The sequence below is a fragment of the Pongo pygmaeus genome, chromosome 19 (assembly GCF_028885625.2).
Source record: "Pongo pygmaeus isolate AG05252 chromosome 19, NHGRI_mPonPyg2-v2.0_pri, whole genome shotgun sequence".
Lineage (NCBI taxonomy): Eukaryota > Metazoa > Chordata > Mammalia > Primates > Hominidae > Pongo > Pongo pygmaeus.
Genome location: NC_072392.2, coordinates 14,272,692 through 14,298,024, shown reverse-complemented (window position 1 = coordinate 14,298,024; position 25,333 = coordinate 14,272,692). Strand labels below are relative to the sequence as shown.

Here is a 25,333-nt window from a genome sequence, read left to right as displayed (position 1 = left end):
CTATTCTCTGACAAAATCAAATAAAGACCTTTAAGCTGTTACTTTCCCAAATGAATCAATTTCCAATTCCCTGGGCTGGGAACACAGGGCACTAAGCTCATAGGCAAACACCACCTGAAGGAGAGAACAAGAGCTGAGCTCTCTATTGCCCCATTAGCACGTTTTGGAGATTAATCAAGCTCAAACCTCTCCAAAGACAATGTTTTCCTGGGTTTGCTAAATGCACATCAATTCACTTGTCACTTGGAGACAGTCAGGACTATCAGGTAACAAACTGAGGAACGGAATCAACTGACTACAAAGCTAAAGCTGGTGCAGTCATCAGCCTCCTTACACCCAATATGAAGTCATCTCAATGCATCTGGAATTGAGATAGCTTTCTTTATGAGACAAAAAAGAAGCACATAAAACATGACAGTTGAAGAAAACCAAAAGTGGGGATATAAGATGGACCTAAGAATTGTCCTAAGAAATGTACCCCAAATGACTATGGACCTGACTCACAGCTTTCTCACAGCTTTTAAAAAGGATCCCCTTTCCTGGGCTCCTCCTTCCTCTGAAGATACATGATTCTTCACTTGTTCAGAACAGAAATAGGCCTTGTTAACTATTATGACAGAATGCTACCCTTGCTGACTGCAAAAAGGTGTGCAAATTCCCCAGTGCAGTACCCAAGGAGCAGAGCTCTGGAGCTTTTAGGAGTTCCGGAGAATCCAAGTAAAGGGATGGACCCTCTGTGCAGCAAAATGCGGATATAAGACATATACACGGCCGGGCGCAGTGGCTCACGCCTGTAATCCCAACACTTTGGGAGGCCAAGGCAGGTGGATCACCAGGTTAGGAGTTCGAGACCAGCCTGGCCAACATGGTGAAACCTCGTCTCTATTAAAGATACAAAAAAATTAGCCAGCATGGTGGTACGTGCCTGTAATCCCAACTACTCAGGAGGCTGAGGCAGGAGAATCGCTTGAACCCGGGAGGCGGAGGTTGCAGTTAGCCGAGATTGTGCCATTGCACTCCAGTCTGAGTTACAGGGTGAGACTCTGTCTCAAAAAAAAAAAAAAAAAAAAAGACATATACACAATTCTCGCTTCTGAACTTCAGGAGATTCACAGACTCCAGCACAACTGTGGGCCCAGATTAAGAGCCTTGGCACAGCCCAGCAGCTGTCCAGCAGCCACGGGTTGGTTGTTCTGCTGGTCAAAAGCCTGGTTGACATGATCTGTGTTAGGGGTCAGTGAATGGGGGAGAGACGACATGGACTCTTCCAGGTTTTCTAGATTTCGTCCATCTGGGAGGTTAGCATAACACTTAGGCCCACCCAAACACTCTGTCTGAACTACATACACATGGGATCTGCCTTTATATTTTATTAAGCATTGAAATGATGAGTCTGCACAGTTTTGTGAAGTCGCAAAGATACTGTCCAGTCCAATACTCAAAGTTCATGCTACAGAAAAATAAGTTTGCCTCTTGGAAAGAATAAATAGTCTTCCCTTTTATCAGAAGATGGTTCTCCCTGCCTTGGCCATCATGATGTCAGCTCTAAGAGTTGTATAGCACTTTACCCGCCGCAAAGGACTAGACGGTCAGGATCTCACTGGCTCAACGTATACCAATGAAGGGTTGTTTACTTCATTTTAGAGAATGGGACAGTGAGGCTGAGAGAGGAGAGATTAAGTGGCCCCAGATCAAATACTGGGCAATGTAACAAAGCAGGGACTCCAAATCCAGAATGTGAAACTCTGAGTCTCATGCTCATCCCACTTCTCTACATTTCTAAGAACTTCCTAGATCAAAATACTCAAATATAGTAACCACCCCACCTCTGACTCATCTCTAATTACCCACCCCCTTTCTAAAGGGGTTTTCATCTTCTTTTCCTATCCGACAATTTAAAAAAAAGGTTTGGGTTTAAATTAATTTTTTGGAATTATAGGGCCTATAAATTATAATGAAATAAACAGCACTTTATACATACATATATAAAAGAGATGACGATGATAATGATAATGATGATGATGATGGTGATGTGTGTGTGTGTATATATATATGTGAGAAAAATTAATTTAGAAAGTGGAAGCTAAATCTCTTACTAGTTCTTTGCACTTCGGCACTAATGCCTTTATTTTAGGAGTTCATTTTTCACTTAATCCCACTGAAACAAATGATCACAAAACTGAAAATAACTAGATTAGCCTCTCCAAACCACAGCCCTCATTCCTCGTTCCCAATTCTTATTCTGTTTTATGTACTTCAGCCTGTATTTTTTTTCAACCGCCATCAGTGTTCTATGGAAGAAAAACACCACTTACCCACATCCTGGAACTAATATCACAGGCCAGAGCTGCTCAAGGCAGCTCACCTAAAAGGCTCTGCTGGTGATACAAACCCAGCTGGAGAGAAGGAAAGAACTGGAATTTCACAATGTGCTTTACAGGTATCGTGAGCTCATGAACCCACCCAAGGCTATCCCCTCTGCCCTCCTTCTTCCCTTTAAATAAACGAAGTGTGTAAATGGAAAAGAGAGCTGATCCTAAAGGTTCAGAGGCCAGAAGTCAAGCTCAATCCATCTTTAGAAGAGGGGAGATACATGAAGCTGCGCCAGGTTGAACAAGCCTCTCTAACCAGGAGACAAACAGGCTAATAAATTAGTACTGCTGAACCACTGAGCCGAGGAGCCAGAATCAATCCAATAGGCTGCCTCCTCTTCTAGCTCATTAACTATTTGAGATTACCATCATATGGTGAGTAGTCTCGCAGCTGGAAATTAAATTAGCCTAGCTATAAACCCGGAATGTAGACAGGAAAGTGTCTGATGAGTGAGCAATCCTGGGCAAAAGCTCCACCACCGAATGCTTGCCCAAACTCCATCCTCAGGCACTCCAAGCTGGCCTTCCTTTACACTTTCTCTTTTGAACAACAACAAAAGGCGTGAGACTTTCTTACTTTGATGTTCAGAAAAAAGTACAGTAAATCAAGGTTGTACACACACACCCCACCATCCCTGCAAATGGTCGGTGCAGAGGGCTGAGCTCAGTAAGAAGGGCGGCAGGCACTAATTGCACACTCAGAACAGGTGTGTGCCTGCAGAGCCACCTCTTAATTACCAGGTTTGGCATTTTGGCACTGGCAGCCTGGAACTGAATGCTGGAACTGAGTGGCCGATGGGGCTGTTCCTACTGTAGGTCCGCGGAGCTGAGAAATGGAATTTCCAATTACATGGCTTCAACCTAATGAAAGACTCCTTCCAGACAGGAAAAAGGCAACCAGATTCGAAGACATGGAACCTGGAACACATCCTGAGAGGATCTCCAGCACTGGCCCTTTTTTCTGAGTGGCATCTTTTTTGATCACCAGCAAAAGCAATTTCTGTTCAATGCTATTCAACAGCATCTTACAATTCCCACTTTTGAGCTGACATACTTGAAAAAGAAAAAAAAAAAAAGCACAGGATAACCTGTACTAGTTACCCTTCAATGTCATGAGGTTAAGGCTCACTTACAAACATCCTCGACCCCCCTCATGCTGTCACTCTCTTCTGCTGGGTCCTTCCCTGCACCAACCATATTTTTTCATAGGAATCTCCTTGCCTTTTCACATGCATTCCTTCTGCCAAGATCTTCTTTCCCACCTGGTCTGCTCATGAACTCTTATTCATCCATCAAAACTTCACTCCCATGTCACCTCCTCCCTGAAGCCTTCCCAGTGCAGCTCCCCATCCCGCCTAGACAGATTGAAATTCTCCCTCTGTAGGATTTGTTTTTGAACTACTTCTCTTTTTGCATGTATCATGCCATACTGTGTTTAGCCATCTCACCCCCTCCCTTTATTCTCATGCTCTACAGTCTGTCTCTGCAAAGCAGTCAGGGTTTTTCTAAAATGTAGGACAGGTCCTGTCCCTTCCACTCATAAAGCCCCACACACGCTGGCATCTCACACCAAGACCTGCCTCTCTGACTCTCTCAGTCCTCATCTTTCTACCTTTTCACCTTTTTAAAAAGGCCCTCTTGTGCAAAAGCATAAGAATGATATAATGGACTTTAGGGACTTGCAGGGAGGGTGTTGAGGAATCAAAGACTAAACATTGGGTACAGTGTACATTGCTTGGGTGACGGGTGCATCAAAATCTCAGAAATCACCACTTATCCATGTAGCCAAAAACCACCTTTTCCCCAAAAACTATTGAAATAAAAAAAGGCCCTCCTGACTTCCAGCCTATAGTGTCCCTTTTCTCCCATCACCCTCTCCCACAAAACCGTCTACCCCCTCACTCTTGGTGACATTATATTTTTATTAATCTACTTGTTTATTTCTTTACTGCCCATCTCCCTACTAGAATGTAAGCTACAGGAGGGCAGGAACAGTGCTCATAAAATAGGCACCCAATGATATTTGTGAAATGAACACATCTTTGAATCCCAGAGCCTGATACAGAGTAGATGCTCAATATGTTAATAAAGTCAGTACTTAAATTCTAAGGAACAAAACGAAAATCAGTGGACATTCAGATACAGAGAAACCAAGAACTAGCTGGAATCAACCTGACTCCTCCCCCTCTTCCCTGTGTCCACTGTTGGTTTCCAAATGGATATAATCAATCCTCAGGGATTGCCCTAATGACAATTTCCTCTGGGAGGAGGGTGCGTGGTGCCTGTCCTCTCAATACACTCTTATTGAGTAAAGAGAAGCCAAAGGATTGTATAATGGAGGCAAAACAGCACCAAATCCAAACCAGAATGTAACTGACAAGCTGCTAGAAAACTGTTTATGGAGGGCATGCGTGAGACGAAATCTAAGTCCACCGCTATACTTGAGCTTGCAATCACTTAGGAGGCATCTTTACCTGCAGCCCGGACCGCTGCTGTCTGCTAGTGCCCCTCTCCGCACCTGAGCTTCTGGGACCTACGATCCATCCATCTGCCACATCTGGAGGCTGATCAACCACAAACAACTCACAGCCCTCACTGATGTGCTTTTGCACTTCCCATCCCCCAAACTCACATCCCCAAAAGACACCATCTGGGTAAAATGAGGTGGCTTCCATCAAAGTCCTCGAAACCAATGAAAGCTTCAGTCTTGAGGAAGCCAGTACATCTGCTGCCTGGCAAATGCTCTTTTCGCAGAACACAAAATAGTCATGGGCCTGTTCTGTACTTCTGTTTCCAGCTGGGACTGGAAGAAAACACCATCCCCAAAATAACAGTTAAAGACTGAACATTCCCTTGGAGGAGACAGATGGGAAGGAGACACAGTCAGGGCAAGGGGCCACCCAGCCACAGTGGCAGCCCCCTAACCAGCTGCCTCCTAGCTGTGGCCTCTTGAGTCTACCTCTCAGCCTCTCTTCTCTGTCTCCTCTAAACAGAAATAGGATCCGATCAGGGCAACCCAACTCTGAGCTAGACCTTATCAATAACTGCAATCACTTTTATATGCTAACATGGAAGGTTCCCAAACTTAGCTGAGTTCCTCCACAGTGAGTGACGGGCCCAGGACTAAATCACACTGGGAGTACTGGCAAGCAGGAGCCAAGCGTGGCTTCTTTAGACTGCTCGCAGTTCTGAGACAGAGGGAGAAGGTTCGCCCCGACCCTGCCTGGTTGAGCCAGAGAGCCGTGGACACGTGGCATTCCCTCATCCCCTCTCCTGCTGTGCCTGCTGACATGCCGCTCCCGGAGGAATGACAGGGATCCTCTCTCAGCAGGACTGGTGAAGAGAGAGGAGAGGTGGCAGGGCCCAGCCTGCAGACCACCTGCCTCTCCACACCATCGGGCTGGAGAAGCTGGCCTGGGGAGACGAGAGAGGAGTTGGAGAAGAATGGCTCTCTTTCCCTCAATACTTCAAATCACAGAATGAAGGTGCTTAGGACAGTCATCCAAGCTACCCAAGGAGGCAGCAGGGAGGGGGTGTGTGGATTCCGCAGGGGCAATGAGTGGGGATGAGGAAGCATGTCCCAGCCATATTTGCAAACACCATCGAGAACTGCTGCTTGTTCCTTTGGGAGCCTTACTCGCATCACCCAGCAGGGCTAAATGTGGTTCATCTTAGAAAACCATCTATGTGTTTTCTTGCTTTTTTTGTCTTGAAATCGCAAATTTTTAAATTTTCCTTGAAAATACATGAAAAGAATTTGAATTCACAACTTATATAAAGCTTGTGAATGTCTCTGGTATAGGAGCTGTGCTGGCCTGAAAAACTCCCTTGTCTGTAGGATAAAAGCCCTCTCTTTAATGTGCCATTCCAGCCTCTCCACCTCTGAGCCAGCCTCCTGGCTCCTCTCTCCCCCAGTCCCAGGCACCCTCACTGTTTCACCGTTTTGCCCAAGCTGCAGTGCTCTTCTGTGCTTCTCTGGGCCTTTTTCACACAGAGCTTCCCAGCCCTGAATATTCTGATCAGTTTCCAGGACAACCAGCCAGCAAGCTCCTATCCATGATTCAGAACCCAGCTGGATGGTGGCTTTTTCTTTGGGCCTCTTTCTCTCTCTCTGCTCCTACGGCATTTCTTACCTTGTTCTATACACCTCTCACCATGTCCCCTCGACCAAGATGATGAGTTCCTTGAGGATTCGGACAACGGCTTAAAACCTTGTTTTCCCAAATGCCTGCCTACCACCTGACACATTCTAGGAGTTCCAAAACTGTCTGGTAGAGAAAATCATGAATGAATGAATGAGTGAATGAATGGTAGACAAGATCACATTCCACTAGTAGTGCCATCTAGATGCTCTGGTCATACACTGGCAATAAGGCTGTCCTTGTTATTGCCTGATTTTCACAAGGCCGCACAGAAAGCGAAGGTGGGTATTAAATTTCCCTTTAAAAGATACGTAACTTTATAGGAAGGGAAGTGTGATAAGAATGAAAAGCTAGTCGAGTACATGCAATAGAGGATCCCACTCTGGTGTGAAACTGTTCACCCACAAACCATGTGAAACGTCCTTGCCAAACGCCTCCTCCTGAGCAAGGGCTCAGGTAGAGGTGAGCAGGCGATCCATGCAGATGTTAGAATTTCCCCAAGTACGAAGAACCTATGGTAAGTGTATCAGGAGATAATAAGATAACTATGGCAAGCTTAGAGTGCTTGCAGGAGAAATCCAGATACTCCTGTAACTTTAGTTTTATACAAACAGGTAAATCAATCCCCATCTCTCTCTGTTAAAAGGCTCCACTCGCCCTCCTTCCCCAGTGACACCTAATCTGAAAGTTTCCTTTGTTTCCGGTGCTGTGTGAACTGCAGAACACTTTTCAGTGTTCCCCTTGGCCACACAAAAGGGGGAAAACGCATTTTTTTAAAAAGTTATTGGCTTCGTTTGCAGCTCAAGGCTGCCAATGTTTACATGTGGCACTCACCTTATTTAGTGAAGACCTCAACATTACAACCAGGGTGAGCAATCATGTCGGTGCTAGCATAAAACATACTCAGACCACAAGAGCTACACAGTGCCAGGCAGGGTGGAAAAAAGCTTCACCTTTTCCAACACCATCAAACATCTTGCTCCATAAACACCACCGACACAGAACACTTACCTTTGAAAACAGACATAAGCTGCTTGGAGGAAAGCTGAACCTGCAATTAGCCTGCTTACGGAATAACAGCAAGTGGAGGCAAAGCAAGACCCGACTTGAAATCCTAATCAGCAAGTCTGTTCCCCCGGCCTCGGCCTCAGCCTCAGCCACTTTTTATCCAGGGTCCTTGATTCACTGCAACTCCACTTCTTGCTCTTTATTCTTTTTGCAGCAATCATCTAGGGCCAGAGGGAGGGTGCAGACATATTAGGTTTGAGATGACATCACAGTGGGAGATGTGTGGGAGAGGAATAACTCAAGCCATAGGAACAGGAAGCCTGCTCCAAGGGGTAAAGGTGGATGGAGAGAGAGCGGGAGCACAGGATTAGGGTCAGACTCTCAGAACTGCAAGAAACCTCAGAAACCTGTTTGGCGAATATGGCCCAAGTTGGCATCTGGATAGACACAATGCCTCAGGATGCTGGTAGGTATGAATGAAAGGAGGGTTCTGTACTCATGGGGGAAATGCTAGGTGAAACAAACATTTATTTACTTTAATTTATAAATTTGTATTGTTTTGTTTTTAGCTACAGTATTTCTCAGGGCCTCTAATATACTAACATGGAACTCTTTTTTTCTATACTCTACATATTAATTTTTTTTTTTTTGAGATGGAGTCACTCTTGTTGCCCAGGCTGGATTGCAATGGCACGATCTCAGCTCACTACAACCTCCACCTCCCAGGTTCAGGTGATTCTCCTGCCCCAGCCTCCCGAGTAGCTGGGATTACAGGCACCCGCCACCACGCCTGGCTAATTTTTTGTATTTTTAGCAGAAACAGGGTTTCACCACGTTGGTCAGGCTGGTCTCGAGCTCCTGACCTCAGGTAATCCACCCACCTCGGCCTCTCAAATTGCTGGGATTACAGGCATGAGCCACCGTGCCCAGAAGAACTTTCTCTTCACTCAAAGAAACGTGGAATAGCGTATCTCAAAGTGTGATCTGCAAGACTCCCCACAAACTGTCCTGGAGGAGATACGTGCAAAACCTGAGAGGAAGCATTTAAAACTATTATGAGTAATTTGACATTACGACAGCATCCAACGCCATGATCAGTAAACTCACTAGCCAGTGTGCGTGTTGCTAATTGTATGGCAGGAGGCACACGGCATGCTCTGTGTGCTTGTCACATGCAATAGGACAACATATTGAGCCACAGTGGATTGGGGGAAAACGTGGTCCTACAGCAGAGTTGGCTGAGAACTGGTTTAGGAAACACTGCTGGGTCCAATTTCTATGGTACACATCGGGTATTCCGCTGACACCAGAATGACTGAGTGACCTGACTATCCACAGCAAAAGGCTGACCCTAAGATTTGCCAGCTGGGGAATCTGATCAAAGAAAAGCCAGTTAGGGAACTAAAAAAGTAAAAAATAGGAGAAGCATGTCACTGAAAGTGATTTCATCAAGGTGATTCTGATTTTAATTGGCAGCCAGCTAAGCAGACCTCTCCACACAGCCTCTCCTGGGATCCCTACAAAGGTGTAAAATGAAAAAGTCAAATAGATAAAAGCTCCTGCCCAACTCTAACAAGAATACCCGTGATGAACTGGATTGAGGAAATTTAATCCTGAAACATACATACCTGAAAAAAGTGGGAAAACTGTTTGAAGCTCCCCACTCTGGTAACAAATGAGAAAAGCTGCCCAGTGTGAGACAGGAAGGGGCAGGGAGGGTGGAATGTCGGAAGGAGAGACGATTCCCCCATCCACAAGCCCAGGGGCTCACCAGGTCCAGCCATTTGTTGCCACGAGAAAGGCAGGCATGGTACTGTCCGATCCTTTATAAAAGCAGCAGGAAATCTGGATTTGTATGTGAAACCTCCCAACCTGTCAACAACATAGGCAGTAAATGTGCATGTATTAAAGCCCCATGAATATTCACTGTTAGGCTTCATTTATATTAGGTTCAACAACAGGCAAAACTAACTGGTGGTGGTAGAAGGTGAGACAGTGGTTGTCCTTGGGATGGGGACAGTAACCAGAAGGGGATACAGAGGTAGCTTTGGGGGTTCTTGAACTGCCACTTCTTGATCTTGGAGCTTGCTACCAACAACATACTTGTATGTTTGCCTTGAGAAAAGTCATCAGGCTGTGTACTTCTGATTTGTATACTTTTCTATAAGTATGTAAATAAAAATTTAAATAAGAAACCCAGGCCGGGCAGGGTGGCTCATGCCTGTAATCCCAGCACTTTGGGAGGCCGAGGTGGGTGGATCACCTGAGGTCAGGAGTTCAACATGGAGAAACCCCATCTCTACTAATAATACAAAATGAGCTGGGCCTGGTGGCGCATGCCTGTAATCCCAGCTACTTGGGAGGCTGAGGCAGGAGAATCACTTGAACCTGGGAGGTGGAGGTTGCAGTGAGCCAAGATCGCACCATTGCATTCCAGCCTGGGCAACAAGAGCAATACTCCGTCTCAAAAAAATAAAAAATAAATAAATAAATGATGGAGGGAAGTCTTGGGGAAGGTACAAAATAAAGCCACGTCGAGAAGTGGTTAAGAGAGTGGTGCTCATATACAGGCTGCCATCTCTCTGAGGTTTCTCCTTTTGTGTAGGGAGAGCTAAATTAACTGGTGCTTCAAGGAAGAGGAGGTCCTGCAGAGAAACAATACATACAAGTCATCTCGGCACAGGTAAGGGGTGGAGTAGCAGGGCTAGCAGCTGCAGAGTAAGTAAGAGACAAGTTCTCGGTGGAGCGCATAAAGCTGGGGTGGGCCAGATCAGCTTTATGTAAGACATTTTTGGCCAGCCACAGTGGCTCACACCTGTCATCCCAGCAATTTGAGAGGCCGAGGTGGGCAGATCACAAGGTCAGGAGTTCGAGAGCAGCCTGGCCAACATGGTGAAACCCTGTCTCTACTAAAAAATATATACATATATATATATACACACACACACACACACACAATAATTAGCTGTGTGTGGTGGTGGGTGCCTGTAATCCCAGCTACTCGGGAGGCTGAGGCAGGAGAATTGCTTGAACCCAGGAGGCGGAGGTTGCAGTGAGCCGAGATCACTCCATTGCACTCCAGCCTGGGTGAAAGAGCAAGACTCTGTCTCTGAAAAAAAAAAAAAGACATTTTCACGCACACCTGCTGGGGACGGCACAAAACCCAGTGTCTCCATGGGTGGGGTGCTCACGGTGCTGGACAATACAGCTCAGAAGCAATGGGCCACAGAGTGTAAAATGTGGGGGGGTGTCAATGTGATCCCAAGAGCTGAGAATCTGAGTGGCGTGGTTGTGGGGGGCAGCACAAAGGACCGGTGGGAGAGAAGGGATGAGCTGGTAGAGGAGGGGATGGGAGCAGGCCTCGGTCAGAGAAGGGGAGTCAAACGCACAGATGTTGGGGCAAGGGCTACAGGGATGGCAGAAAGTGCTGGGTTGGCACACGGATGGCGTGGTTGAAGACTGCCACCATCAACACGGACATCAGAGCAACAGAGACAGGCTAGGAACAAGTGTGGGGAGGGAAAGAGAATAGGGACAGAAAAAAGGATGAAAAAATAGAATCTTGGAAATGCTTTTAAGTGGAAAAGTCTACATCTTTGGGAGGAAAGAAACAACAGAAGAGATGGCGTAAAACTGGTCCAGAAGGAACACGGCATTGAATTTCAGGCAGGTAGACAGCCTCCAAGTTATGGAGTTTGAAGGGCCCTCAGGGAGTCGTTCCCTTCTTCCTTAGGTCCAAGAGGTAGAGCCACCTACAGATACAGCTGTATGACCTTAGGCAATCTCTGTGAGTTTCCGTTTCCTCCCTTGGAAAATAAGGGAAATCACACAGGAAGCATCGCTGTTAAGATTAAGTAAGCGCCTGGCCCACTCGCCTGCACACAGCAAATTCTTGCATACAGAGGCTAAGACATATTTTTCCTTTTTTTTTTTTTTTTTTTTTTAATCACACAGTCACTGACTTTCTGGCCCCTTCTTACCTCCTTAGGTCTCTTTGGAAAGCTCCTGGAAAAGTAAAATGCAAAAATCACATTTTAAAATTCGTACTATCTTATCTCATGTTTCTGCTTCCTCCTTAAATGGTTTTCAGATTTACTAGTAATTTAGTAGGACTAATGATTTCAAAAATAAAAGTAAAAAAATCAGGCTTAAATTGCCTACAGATCTCCTCGAGCCTGTAGATTTCAGTCCACCAACTATAACAGGCTTCTCAGGGACAAGTTCATGGCTTCTGTACTTCCTCAGTGTTTTAAGTGCTAACTCGTACTTGATAAGAGCACTAGATAAGAGCAAGTGCACCAACGGGATTTTTGAGGTGGTAAAACTACCCTGAATGATACTATAATGTGGGATACAGGTCATTACACGTTTGTCCAACACTATACAATGTACATTACCAACAGTGAGCCCTAATGTAAACCTATGGACCCTGAGTGATGGTGTGTCAACGCAGGTTCATCAGTTGTAACAAATGTACCAGTCTGGTAGAGGATGGTGATAGCGGCAGGCTCTGCATGTACAGGACTGATGGGTATTTGGGAAATCTGTGTACTTTCTTAAATTTTGCTGTGAACCTAAAACGGCTCTAAAACTATGGTCTGGGTCTGGCATGGTGGCTCACACCTGTAGTTCCAGCACTTTGGGAGGTTGAGGAGGGCGAACTGCTTGAGCCCAGGAGTTTGAGACCAGCCTGGGCTAACATAGTGAGATCTCATCGCTACAGTTTTTTGTTTTTTGTTTTAATTAGCCAGGCGTGGTGGTGTGCACCTGTAGTCCCTGCTACACGGGAGACTGAGGTGGGAGGATCGCTTGAGCCCGGGAGGTAGAGGTTGTGCCACTGCACTCCAGCCTAGGTGACAGAGCAAGACCCTGCCTTAAAAAAAAAAAAAAAAAAAAAAAAAAAAAATCCTTGTTAGATGAATGAAAAAGTAAGTAAACATGATTTATACGAATGTATTATTCATTGACTATAGAAAAGGATTTTAAATGGTCACCTTTGGCTTCCTCCATTAATAAGTATTTTAAATCAATGATAAGGTAATGATCACTTCACTGTCTTTCTCTCTTTACCCCATCCCTTCCCACACCCATCCACCCACGCACTTGGGGATCTTCGGTGGGAACAGGATGTTTACTGCTCTGTGTATCTGTGTCAACTGGCAGCACTAGCATATGCTAAGTGCCCGGAGGCAGACTGGAACAATCAGAGAAGAGGGCACCAGGGACCAGCCCGACAGCATATCAAGAGGAATGGCTGGATCCAGCCAAGAAAGTTTCCGGTACACAAGGCCAGGACGGGCAGGGAGAGGCTGCTTAGCTAGGAAAAGGCACCAGGAGCGATCTGGAAGAGAATTACTGGTCTCTAATTGTGTACTTTGTGTGTCTGTCCCCAGGGAGATTGTACTTTAATGGAAGTAAGAACGAAATCTTGTATTTCTTTAACATCTCATGCAACAATGTTCAACGTCTTATGTGCACTTCCCGACATGCCCTTTTCAAAGGCCTTTAGAAACGCGAGGAAAAAGGTTGCCTCTTTCAAATCCACAAGAGTTATTGGCACCACGGAGGAAGCCTATCTGCAAAGGCTGGGGCTGGGGCGTTTGTGGGCTGAGACCACCTTGGGCAGCACTAGAAATGGGTGGGCTTGTCAGTGCCCACGAGGAGAGATCCCTTCTCCCCTCTGAGGCTGTCCAGGAGAGCGTTCCTTCCCCTGCTCTGGGTAGGGGCGGCTACAGGGCTCTGTGCACAGGATTTAGGGTTAGGAGGACGAGCCTGGCGTGTGTGAACAGCGCGGAAGGTGCTGGGGAGGGGGCGTACCACTCGGCCTGAGTCCAGGTGAGATTCAGGGATCGGAGGGAGCTTGAGAGTTACTGGCCTTTTCCTTTTCCTCCTATCCATCCCAGTCCTTCCCACTTTCTCTCCGTCCTGTCATTTAATGGGCCAAATTATGGAAATGAAGGTATTTTCTGTTATCTACTGAATCTGAGGAATCGCCTTACAGGCACCCATTATAGAAGCGGGTGGAAAGAGGATTATCCATTTCTTCACCCCAAAGAGAAAAGGGGGCGGAGAAAAGGGAGAAACGAAACGCTCGTTGCAAATTGACTCAACTGAATTCACTTTCTTGCCAGCAACCCCTCCCGCTTCCCAGACCCAAAATAAGGTCCGAAAAACCCGAAGTGTCCTCTCCGGCTGTAAAGAATCCACTCGGGCCCACTCGGGTCCTGCCAGCCAGGGCTGCAGAAGGCGAGGAGGTCTCCCTGCAGGACTCGGGAGCCGAGCATTCGGAGAACAGACATCTCCGCTCCAGAAAACAGGAGAATCTGCGCAGGAGGGTGCAAACAGGACAAAGAGAGAGGAACCAAAGGAAGAGAGTACAATAGAACAGCTGATAGGCTCGACTTGGAAAGCGAAGGCAGCTCAGGACCAAATCAGCAGCACCGAGTCGAAGCTGAGCTGCCAACAGCCAGGCCAGCACCGGCGGGGGCGGGACGCGCCCGCTCAGCCCGCCTCTCTGGGCGGGGTTCTCCTCGCAGGCGGAACACCAATGGTCTCTCCGCGGCCCCTCCACCCAATCAGCGCGAAGACGGGTCCCGCCGGCACCGCCCACCTCTAGTGAGGGCCGCTCAGCCAGGCTCAGCCCAACAGGTGAGGCCGGACGGCGGGGCTGGTCACGTGGCCACGGCCGACTACCCGGCCGCAGTCTCGGCTGCCAGCCCTGCCCCCGCACTGGGAAGCTCCGCCATCTGTCTCCGGCTCAGCGGCCCCCGGGCCAGAGGCGGCGATCCCGCGCGACACCAGGGCCGCGTCGATTGATGCCCGAGGCCGGGTGGCTAGGAGCCATTTTCCCTGCCCGTGGCAGCGCCCCCGGCCACCCTTCCAGAACGGGATGTCCAAGCCAACGCCCCCCTAGCTCCCGAAAGGAGCGGACACGTGGCAACGTCGGGGGCAGCTGGGGCCCTGCTGGACACTTCCGTCCGCAGACCTGAAAAAGCGGGGCGGCTCTCTCCCCCGGCTCCATTCATTAAATCAAGAGTGGGATTCTCACTGCTCTTCCCAATGTTTTTTTCACTCTCCATTTGCTTCTCAAACCTCACATTGCCCAGAACCATCTTTCAGCATTTTATGGGTTTCTAAGCAAGTGTAACAGTATTAAGTAGTGTGGGGCAAAGACTTGGGAGAAAACAGGGATTCTGAATCCTACGTGTAAGGTGCTTCATGGACACACATGGAATCGTTCACATTCTAGGCAATGGCCTTTAAAATAGTGACCCCTTGGCAAGAGAGTCTGGGCTGAAACACAATCAACTTGATGTTACACCAGAGTCTTATTTTTTCACATTTGCCATATTTAGAACAAAAATATCTTATTCCAACGATGTATAGTGTGTGTACTTTTTTTACTGTCCGGAAAATATAAACTGCTCTCGGACAGTACTCTTTAACCAGCTCTAAATCTAAAGATATGCACCCATAATTTTTACAAACAGCAATCTTTGGGAGGCAAAACCTGTGCGGTACGACTTTGCTATTTAAACATGTTTCATCCATGAACAATGAAGTACATTTTCTGAATGAGCCAGTAACAAGATATTTTTAATATTTTTCAAGTTACCAAAATGTGTGTGAAATTTGTATTTAAAAGAATTTATAAAGGAAATTAATACCACTTTTATCTACGTACAAATAAAATTAATGGTGGGTTTTATTAGCATTAGCAGTATTTTAACACATAGCCTCTTGGCTGCCATAAAAATTATTTATTATCATTTTATTAAGATGGTAATTGCTTCTCACGTCCTAAACTTTTCCCCAAATCTCTTGACAAGAAAAATCAGAAATAAAAATCAGCATGCACGAACATCAGTTTTATTGGATGTTAGTTTTATTTTGGCATAGTTTGAGAGAAACCTGAGAGTTCCAACAAGGTAATGTTTTAAATATATAAAAAGTTTCATGCTCTACTTACAATTAGTTTTCAAAGATATCAGTATCTCCTTTCTTTTCAGTCATGGTAAATGTTTTCATTCGAGGTAGGCAGCATATTGTTTTCATTACCCTTGAAAATATGCCACATACTTGGGGGACTCATTTTGCTGGAATTCCTGACTATCCCAACAGCCTAGGATTGAAATTTCTCTTACTGTCTGAAATCATCGACTGTTAAATGAGAGAGGTAGCGCCCTATTTGGAAACTAAGTCTATTCACAGTAAAAGAAATGCTCATTATGCCCTGCCTTTAGAGTAGGCATTTTGTGTTTCTGTCAATCAACTTAATTTCCATGTTCATAGAGTGAGAACATAAAGTATTCAAAAAACTACTGACATAGAAACCAGTCGGCAAGCAGCCTGAGTCACGTATTTCAGTTCTGAACCTTTAAATAAATGCCACCTCCCTGATTCGTAAAACTAGCTGACTGGTGAGTTTGTCTTTTTAAAAATTCCTGGTGTGCTTTTAATTATAAATAATTTTAGTGATTCAAGGAGTCATTTCATATAACCAGAAAACCTTATTCCTACAACATATTATAAACAAAAAGATAAATCAGCATACATATGTGGAATGAGGTTATGTGACATATTGACTTTTCAAAATATTAAAAAGTTTTTTTTTTTCAGACTAAAACATCAAACTAGAAACACAGAAGCTGTGACAGGTCATTTTAAAGTTTCAAGCAATACAACTTTAGCTGGAGAAATATCTTTCACAAATACTAGTCTATGCTAAATTGTAAATTTTCAATTATCAGTTTCCACTAAAAAACATAATCTAGTTCAGCCAACATGTAATTCCTAATTGCAGTATTCTATTTTGATAAATATTTTTAAGACATGTACTGCAACCTAATTTTCAGAGACCTGTTCAATAATAACATATCATTTGGAAGATAAGTGTAATCTAATTCATATATTTTAGCATCATATTTATCTAAAACAAATGGGTTGCTATTAAATTTTGACTATTTTATTAACTCAGAGCATCTGGGAAAACACTTATGATTAGGTTAATTTATGTTATATTTTCCCTTCAACTTGTAAAAGATTAATCAACCATTTTATGGTCTAATTTAGGTGCCTAATTAAAAACAGAGTTCAACACATGCTCCACTGTCTTGCTAATAAATCTTGAGAGCTTTGTAACATGATGGTTTGTATTTCAAATTGTTGCATACAAATGTAGATTTTTTTTTTTTTAATCTTCACCCAGCATCTTGGAAGTGAGTTACATACTTGGTTTAAACTCTGGGACTAAGAGTGCAATTACTTCAAAATGGATTATCCCCAACCAGATCTTATCTTAAATTTCCCTCAGTGAAGACAGAAACATTCTTTGCTACCAGGTTTTCTGAAGTAGACTAGAAAAATAGGAGGCAATTTTGTTTTCTCAGCATTTGTTAAATTTAAAATGTAGGGAATATAGCTATTTTCAGCTATTAGCTTTCAAGAGAGAGATTTCTGAAGTTACAGGGTTTTCTATTTTCATTCTAAATGAATCGCTAAAAGTGTTAGCTATAACTGTCTGCTGGTTAATCAGTACAAGTTAATTACGAACTTGATTTGGGGGCACTCTTTTTATGAATAAATTAATTCCAAGAAGTTCTGGAACATGTCATTTAACCTCACATCCTCCCAGCCTTAAAAAGGACAAATGGCAGAGGATAAATCTCCTCAAGAGGGACACTTGCTATGTTTTCTCTGTCCAGATGCTTGAGGGATTTTTTGTCATTTTAGTGATTCCCTTGATTCTAACTGTCCTTTGCAGAAAAATGAAACTGACACAGTGGTGTGATTATCCTCACTCTAGTTATTAACCAATGTTAGATGTAGTAACTATCCTGTTTGGGGGCTGATATTCTTTTCAAGTGAATGACAAAATCTGCAGTCTGCGCTGAGACCACTAAAGACATGTCAGAAAGCTGTCAAACACTTCTAAAGCAAACTCAGTTTTGGACCTATGCTGTATGATAAATATCTCGCTTAGATCACTTAAGCGAGGAAGCGTGATCCAGAATGGTCCAGAATGATCTCTGGAGCAGGACTGCCTGGGTTGGTATATTAGCTTTGGTACTTCCCAGCTGTGAGATCTTGGGCAAATTGCTTAACCTTTCTGTGCCTGTGTTTCCTCATCTATAAAAGTACCTACTTCACAGAACTGTAATGAGGATTAAATTTGCTAATCCTGTAAAACTTGAAACAGTGCCTGGAACATAGGGAAAACATTCGGTAAGTGTTAGCTACCACCATTTATTATGACACACACACACACACACACACACACACACACAATATACTTCGTTTAATGTGGGCCACAGCATTAAGGTGTCAGCTTATTTTGTATAATGCAGAATGGAAAGGGGGGCCGAGGTGGTAGAGGGAGTTTCTGCCGCTGTACTGTCTAAGGCATATTTTTGTATAACAGACAATAATTACACAATATTTGGCTAACTTAATTCCCAAACCGAGGTCATTACAATTTAACAGTATCTACCAACACTTAAGTAAAATCACAAAGAGAAACTTTAAAAGTTACAGATTTAATTTTTGGTCATTCAAACTTTAAATTAACATCCGAAGCCCAAATGTACAGGGCAGGTTCCTTCTCCACCTTAGCATATGTGAAATTCTCCTGAACCACAGCCCCGTGTTTCCCAAACACTATGGGGTACCCATGGAACAGGAGGTAACACCCAGTTTCACCAGCCTGCTTGATGAGCCTCTCTGTGGGGTCCTTATTGGTGCCTGCTAAGTTTGGGAGGCCTGCTTCAAGAGGGCTGCATAATGAATTGGAAAAGTCAACCCAGAAGAGTCATTATCGCAGACTAAAACCAACTGGAATTCCAGTGTGGATGGACAGTGCGTACTAGCACGTTTGGTTTTTGCAGGGTTAAGGAGGTAGAAAGGCTCCCACTCTGGCCAGTGGCAGCGTCAGCTCTGTACACCACCTCGGTGGGTTCCATGTCACCATGACCCCTCCTGATCCGGCTGATGGTGTCTCCTTTTTCCAAGTGGAAGGAAGAGCAATCAAACTCCGAGATGTCATGCAAATCTGCCAGGCCCTGGGCTACTGGTTAGGCCACTAGCAGGCTGTGTATCAACCGATTAAACCCATTAACGACTCACAGACACAGCCACGACCTCGTTCTCTAATAGATTACGATGCTGATCCTCAGACTCAACCATCCGTGTCCATCGTTTTTTGTTCTTAATGGCTTCAAAATGTCTTCCCACTCTCATATTCTCTAGTTTTTGAGGACTTGTTTTAACTAGGTTTCTGAATTACAACTCTCCCTGGTTAATTACTATTTATACTCTTCTCCAATTGGTTGCCTGACTGCAGAGACAGAGCGGAGGTACAATGGAGCACACCTCTGGCACGGAGCAAAGCTTGGCAGAGAGGAGAGAACTCCAACGAGGGCGAAGGGTGCACTCTGGGTACCAGATTTTAGGTAATGCGCTCTGGGTCAGGAGTTTCCTCCTGGCGTGGTCTGTTTAAAGTTAAAAAGGACGCCTTCAAAATAATTGTGACGTCCATACCTTTGCCCAGACATCCATTCATTTTTCTTAAGTAATTAAAATTTTTAAACAGATAGCATTTAAAAGATTTTTTTCCCCCTTGGAAAATATCCACCAACTCTGCGGCCGCGCCAGGAGCTGCTGGTGCAGTCCAGGAACGCAGTGTTTGGGGCCAGTTGCGGCATTTACCGTGGGCTCCTCCGGCTGCCCGATCCGCCGGGTCACCGCCCCGGGCCCTGTGCCTCCTGGACTCGGGAGTCCTGCTTGTCAGTTCAGGGAGAGGGCTCGGGAGGACGAAGAACCTCCCGCCTCCCGCGGCCCAGCCAAGCTCTTGCAGCCCCCCGGGTCCAGCCGCCGTGCGTGGCCGCTCGCAGCGCAGCCCCCGGGCGCAAGTCCGCACCCGAACCTCCCGGGCTGCGATCTCCGCTGCAGGCGCGCGGCGAGGGTTTCCACGCGACTTCGTTCTTCATTCGGCATTTTTGAGTCAATCAAAATGAACGTGGCAGGTGGAGGGCAGCCGCCTAAGAGACTGCGTGAGCCTTCCTGTGGGGATTTCCACAGCTTGCCCCAGGTGCTTCAAAATCGCCTGACATTAACGGTTCAGTCCTTTTCCTGCCAGTTCCTCCCAACCCGGCCCCAAGTGTGTCTGATCTCAGAAAATCCTAGGCTGCCTCGGGGCTCTGGCGGGTTCCACCTGGAAGGGCGCTAGTTATAGCCTGCCGCCTGGCCCTGGAATCACCATCCCAGGAGGAGGCGGAGTGGTGGTGGCGGTAGAAGTCATAACAATACAATCGGTGACAATAGCTAACAATTAGAGAGGCCCTCACGTGCCTGCGAGGCACCTTACCGTACCAGCGCATTCACTCTTCCCATCCCTGCCCAGAACCTGCATTATTCCCACTGCACAGATGAGAGCACCGAGGTTCACGCGACTAACCAGGACATGAATCCAGGCGTGGGACTCCAGAGCCCCCATTCTTATCCACCAGTGTCCCGAGAATGGGTCACAGTCCGGGAACGGTGGGAAGGGTGACTGTCACGGCTGGCTAAACCTCGAGACTTGGGCAACTCCTGACAATAATAAAAAAACATTAAGGACAAAGGGGAAGGGGTAGGACGAGGCTGGGAAGCGAGCGGTTTTAATCCGCGGGGTCAGCCCTCTTTTATTCTCCAACCCATCCAGGTCCCGACAGTGGGATAGGCACAGGGAGAGGGGTTCAGTCATCTCCTCCTCTTTTGTTTTCCCAAGTCTTGGGCCTCTGTGAAGCTAACTGGGCCTGGAGGGGTGTCTGAATGTCGTGCTGACTGGGGTTACGGATGGAGACCCCACCGAAAATGTGGGGGTCGGTACCTGGGCCCCTAGTCGAAGACAGTTATCGGAGGCCGAAATCTAGACCTCCTGCCCACTCGCGCCTTACCCGAAGCTCGGGCAACCCAACAGCTCACCCCAAAGACCAGCAGCTGCGGAAAGCAGTGGGCAGAGGTAGTGATTATGACCCCGGGGCCGCTGTCCCTTTGGAACCTGACCCGCAACCCGACTTGAGTACAGAATTTCCGGAAGCCGCGACCTCGAAGCAACCCTCATTTCTCAATCAATGGGCCCCGAATATTCTTTGCCCCGGACGTGTAAAAGCCCCGCGGAGACACGCGTCCTTGCTTTCCCTATCCCAGCACCGAGGCCAGGGAGGCGGAAACGGGCGGCGATGCCCTGGGGCCCGGACGCCTTCAAAGCCTCGCGCCGCTCCAGCCGGTTGCAGTGCGCGCCTTTGCCCGACAGGGACCAGCACAGCTCCACGCTCCGCGCGCCGCCCGCCCGCCAGGCGGAGGCGCCGGGCCACCCGCCCAGCTCACCCTCCCGAGCCCAGGCGGCTCGCAAGCGAGGCGGGTCTGACCCCCTTGGGGTTCCGGTAACCAGGCGGACTATAACAAAAAGTTAACAGACTCTGCGGCCTCGCCGGGACGCCGCGGCCCCCACCTCCTCTCCCCATCTGGGAAGCAAAAGCTGCTCTAGAAGTTCGTTGAGGGCGGAGACCGACCAAAGGGGCTCAGAACATTCCCAGCGTCTCGGGCTCCGGGAGGAAAAATTTAAAACGAGTCATAAAATACTATTCGAGTCGGATACACCCATGGTTAGAGGGTGGCTCGCTTTGCTGAGGGCGGTCTCAGTCGCTGCCCTTCTTCTTTGCGGCGAGGTCGCCTGATTAATTCAAGGGCACCAGTACTCCGCGAGAACTTTCTGTGGGTTGTGACGAGAACCAAGCGAAGCGCAACCCTCACCGCACTCGGACAGGATGCGCTGCGCAATCTGCGGTAGTTTCTCTGCCCCACCCCGGGTGGTCCGAAGATGTAACCCTGCCACTTCCCTATCATACGCCATGTCTCCCTTAGCTCAGGGTCTGAATCGACGATGGAGACCCTGCCCCTGGCAGGGAAACTCACCGGTACCAAGCGAGGCCCTTGTCGTAGCTGCGATCGAAGAAATGGGGTTCGGCGCCCACGGCGCGCACGTCGGGGTGCACGCGCAGAAACTCCAGCAGCGCCCTCGTGCCGCCCTTCTTCACGCCGATGATGATGGCCTGCGGCAGCTGCTTGCTCCCAGACCCACTGAAAAAGCTGGAGATGGGGCTTGGGGAGTCCGGCACCTCGGGACTCTGCTCCTCCGGGCTCGCAGCGCCCTCGGCCATCTCCTTGCCTGAAGCCAGTGGGGTGGCTGGCGGCGCCCGGAACGGCAGCCTGGGGGGCGTCCGGTCCGGAGCTGTGGCCAGGGCTGGCGGGTCGTGTGCGGCGCGGGACCCAGAGCCCAGGAGCAGCAGCCCCGGCGCGGCGGCGCAGGAGCCGGCGCACGAGTACAGGAACATATAGAGCCAGACGCAGAGCATGGCGAAGAGCAGCGCGAGCTTCCTCCTCACCGGCGGCGGGGGCGGCGGCGGCTGCGGTAGGAGCCGGCCGGGGACATCGAGGCAAGATCTGCCGCCACTCAGGCGCTGCCCCATGCGCTGCCCGCGGGCGCGGCCAGGGGCATGGCTCAGCACATGGCGTGGGTCCCGCCGGGCAGTGAGCGCAGAGAGGGTTCCCCGGCCCACTGGACGCCCGGGTGGCTCGGTTTATTGCCCCCGTGTGCCCGCGGCCGCCGCTGCTGCTGCTGCTCTTCCCCAGGTGGCGGCGGCAGCTGTAGCGGCGGCGACTCTTGACATGTTGCCCGGCAGGAGCTGCAACTGGAACGGAAAGTCAGGACGGCGGTAACTGCTGGGGGGGGGGTCTGCTCCTGGGGCGCGACGACGCGCTCGGGGCCAGGAGGACGTTGCACTCTCGCGCCCTGGCCACTCTAGACTGTGCGCACCACCGCACGCCGGGGCTGCCTCCTTGCAGTCCTAAGAACTGAGCCTCGAGCAGCCCCGGCACTTCTCCGCAGAGGCTGCGGAGGCGAACTGCGCAGGAAGAGAGCTGTGGACCGAGGTGGAGTGGGCGGTCCCGGCCTTCCAGAGTGACGGGCTGCTCTACCTACCAAAAACCCCGAACGCCATGCAAATACAGGCGCTTCTCCGAGAGCTCAGCAGCCAACCCGCTCCCAGGACGAGGGGGTGTGGAAAGGCTTCTGGGCGGTGTAGGGCGGTCAGGGGTTCCTATTGGCTTCGGAACAAGGGGCGGGCCCAGAGGGGCGGAGTTAGGGGCTGGTGACAGGAGCAGATGGTGGGAAGAATGCTGCAGTGACCTAGCGCTGGGAGAGGTCCTACCCTACTGAGTGGTGCGCTCCCACACCCGCACGCATTTCCGCACTCGTTCCCTAGAAGCCAGCCTTGGCGGTAGTTGCCCAGATGTTGGGACACGAGTCGCCATCCAGATGTTTCGCAGCAGGTTTCGTGATGCTTACGTGTTGCAGAGTAGGGAAGCGGTTGGAGGAGGGAGAGCAGGGTCGGAGATGCACTAGGCACTCGAACCGCCCCCCTCCCCCAACCCACGCCGGGGACTCATTCGGAGACCCTTCTGGGACAGGCACGGGATTAGGAAGTTTAAGTAGAAAGGATGTTTGGAAATCGCCGTCGTGTGTGTGTGTGTGTATGTGTGTGTGTGTGTGTGTGTGTGTCTTTCCTTCTTACTCTTTGCCAGGTTAGCTTGGCCTGCCGGTTAACTGAGATCAGTGTAAAGTGTCCTTAACAAAAATCTCCAGCCTTCCAAACTGCCGAAACTAGGTTGGGGAGGGGAAAAGAGACAGGAGAAATTACCAGGAAGAGAGTCTGGTAAACAAAAGTTTCCTGGTCGAAACATGTGTGTGGGAGTCATGTGTAGGAAGTTTTATCTGGATATGAGTTTGTTGGAGACGTTAGGTTTGAGAAAATTTTCCTTCTCCCCCTTTTTCCTGAACAGATATAAAGCCAACATTTGCCTTAATTTGAGACAGTTTGATTTGCTAACCTCTGACACTGATTATTTCGTGTTGTCATTCGCCACCGCTTTTTTAAAAGTCAAACATCAATTTGGAACAAATCCATCACTGAGGTGCACTTATTTAATAGTGAAAGTCTACTCGAAGGCACCCCCAACCACATTTTCTTTGGCAAAATGACTCACCCACCCGGGACTGGGGCGGATAAACGCGTCTTGCAAGAAACAGCAACCGCTAGCTGGGGGAAGTGCGGGTGAGCGGTGCTGCGCTTTGCTGAATTCTTGCCCAGGCGTTTGGAGTTCGGAAGCTCGAGATCAAGTTCATACTGGTCGTGTTCAGGAAGTTTTCGATGCCTGCAACCCAGCCTCTGCGGGGCCAGAGGGCCTCCAACTCCTGGCTGCAAGCGGTTCCGGGGACAGAACATTCCTTCCGACTCCGACCCCAGCGCGACCCCCGGGGCTGAGTGTCACTCACGAAGTGACTCACCGGGAGCCGCCGCCCACATTGTACTTACTTCACTGTCGGCTACGGCGGGCGCAGCGGAACCGACCTGAGCCCTGGTCCCTCGACCACGCTGTCCAGGACCAGCCACCAGCAGCCGGACCCTCTCACTTCCTGAGTAAATGTTCCCAAGTGTCCCCGAGTTTACGCAGCCCCACCCTGGGTCCGGTCCCCCCTCGTCGGAAGCAAACTGAGAAAGCCAGATTGACGTTAGCACCCCTGATTTGAAAATGTGCCTGAGCAGCGGTAATGATCAGAGAGGATTCAGATAGCACAGCTGCCAGCACCGGACCCGTGCGCCCTGGCTGTGCTACGGGAGACTTCTTTGCAACTACTTTGAGCCCAAGACGTTTTCTTACAAAACTGTTGAGGGAGAAATAAATTAGGCAGAGGATTTCCCTCCCGCTTTTATATTCTCAGCAATAACTTCTTTCTAGTTTTTCTTTCCCTGTCTCACTGGGACGTTGTGTTTGTTCTTCGAAGTGACTTATTCGCTCTTAATTTTATAATCTAATCCATTTATTTTAAACTTCTAAAACATGAGAACAAATATATTTCTGAGCACTAGCCCGACTCTATTTGGAAACGTGGGGAGAAAATAGTGTCTCTGTAGGGAGTGTCTTCAAATTTTATGTTATTTAGGTGGAAAATTATGTTATTTAGGTGGAAAATTATGTTATTTAGGTGGAAAATTATGTTATTTAGGTGGAAAATTCATGTTGTATAGGTGTGTGTTAGGCGAACTGTAGCTCCCATGTGGCTAACTTCAGGCCTGCCTGGGTGTAAGTCTTCCAGTGTTTTAAGGATTTTGACAATCCCGATATAAAAAGTCCCTGTCCTGAGGATTAGTAAAGTCTAATAAGTGAGCAATTACAAATTGAGGCAGCTGAATACATTTGGCGTTTCTTTTTTCCGGGGGTGGATTGAGGGAAGGAGGGAGTGGAGGTAAAGATGTGGGCGTCGGAAATTGCTCTGACTGCAGCGCAGAGCTGAGCTCCCATAGCTAAGTCTCGGGCCGGACCCACCCGGCGTCCTTTCAATTCCAGCTATTGAGAACCATAGGGGAGTTCGCGGTGCGCACCATGCCGCGGGGCCTTCCCGGCACAAGGTCGGAGGGTCGTCTGGGGCCTGGACAGCGCCCGGGCGGGCTGGGAAGCGGCGCCAGAGGACTACCTGGGTGGCGAACCGACGCTTTGGCCCTTTTGCCCACTTAGCTGATCCTCCCATTGCTCTAGAGAGTCTCAGGCTGCGCCGTGAAATTCCCACGCGCGACGGTCGCTCTCGGTCCACCCTTGGCAAGCGCCGTCTCTCCCAACCGTCTTCCCATTCCGCAGATGCAGAACCCAAGGCTCAAACCTGGACGGAGCTGGTAGCCAAATTAACCGTGAACCCAGTTTGAGCTTCTGCCCTTA

General features: G+C 48.2%; 1 protein-coding gene across 2 annotated transcripts in view; it reads right to left on the bottom strand.

Moving 5' to 3' along the window:
• The window catches only part of LOC129017679 (heparan sulfate glucosamine 3-O-sulfotransferase 3B1), a 50,152-nt gene extending 25,358 nt beyond the window's left edge, over nucleotides 1–24,794 (bottom strand). For both annotated transcript variants that reach the window (XR_008495103.2, XM_054458291.2), the window contains exon 1: nucleotides 21,476–24,794. Coding sequence is in view for 1 of the 2 variants with exons in the window: in XM_054458291.2 (XP_054314266.1) it covers nucleotides 21,476–22,029 (554 nt within the window). In the remaining variant the exon portion in view is untranslated. The remainder of the gene's footprint in view (nucleotides 1–21,475) is intronic.
• Between the last annotated feature and the right edge of the window lie 539 nt (nucleotides 24,795–25,333).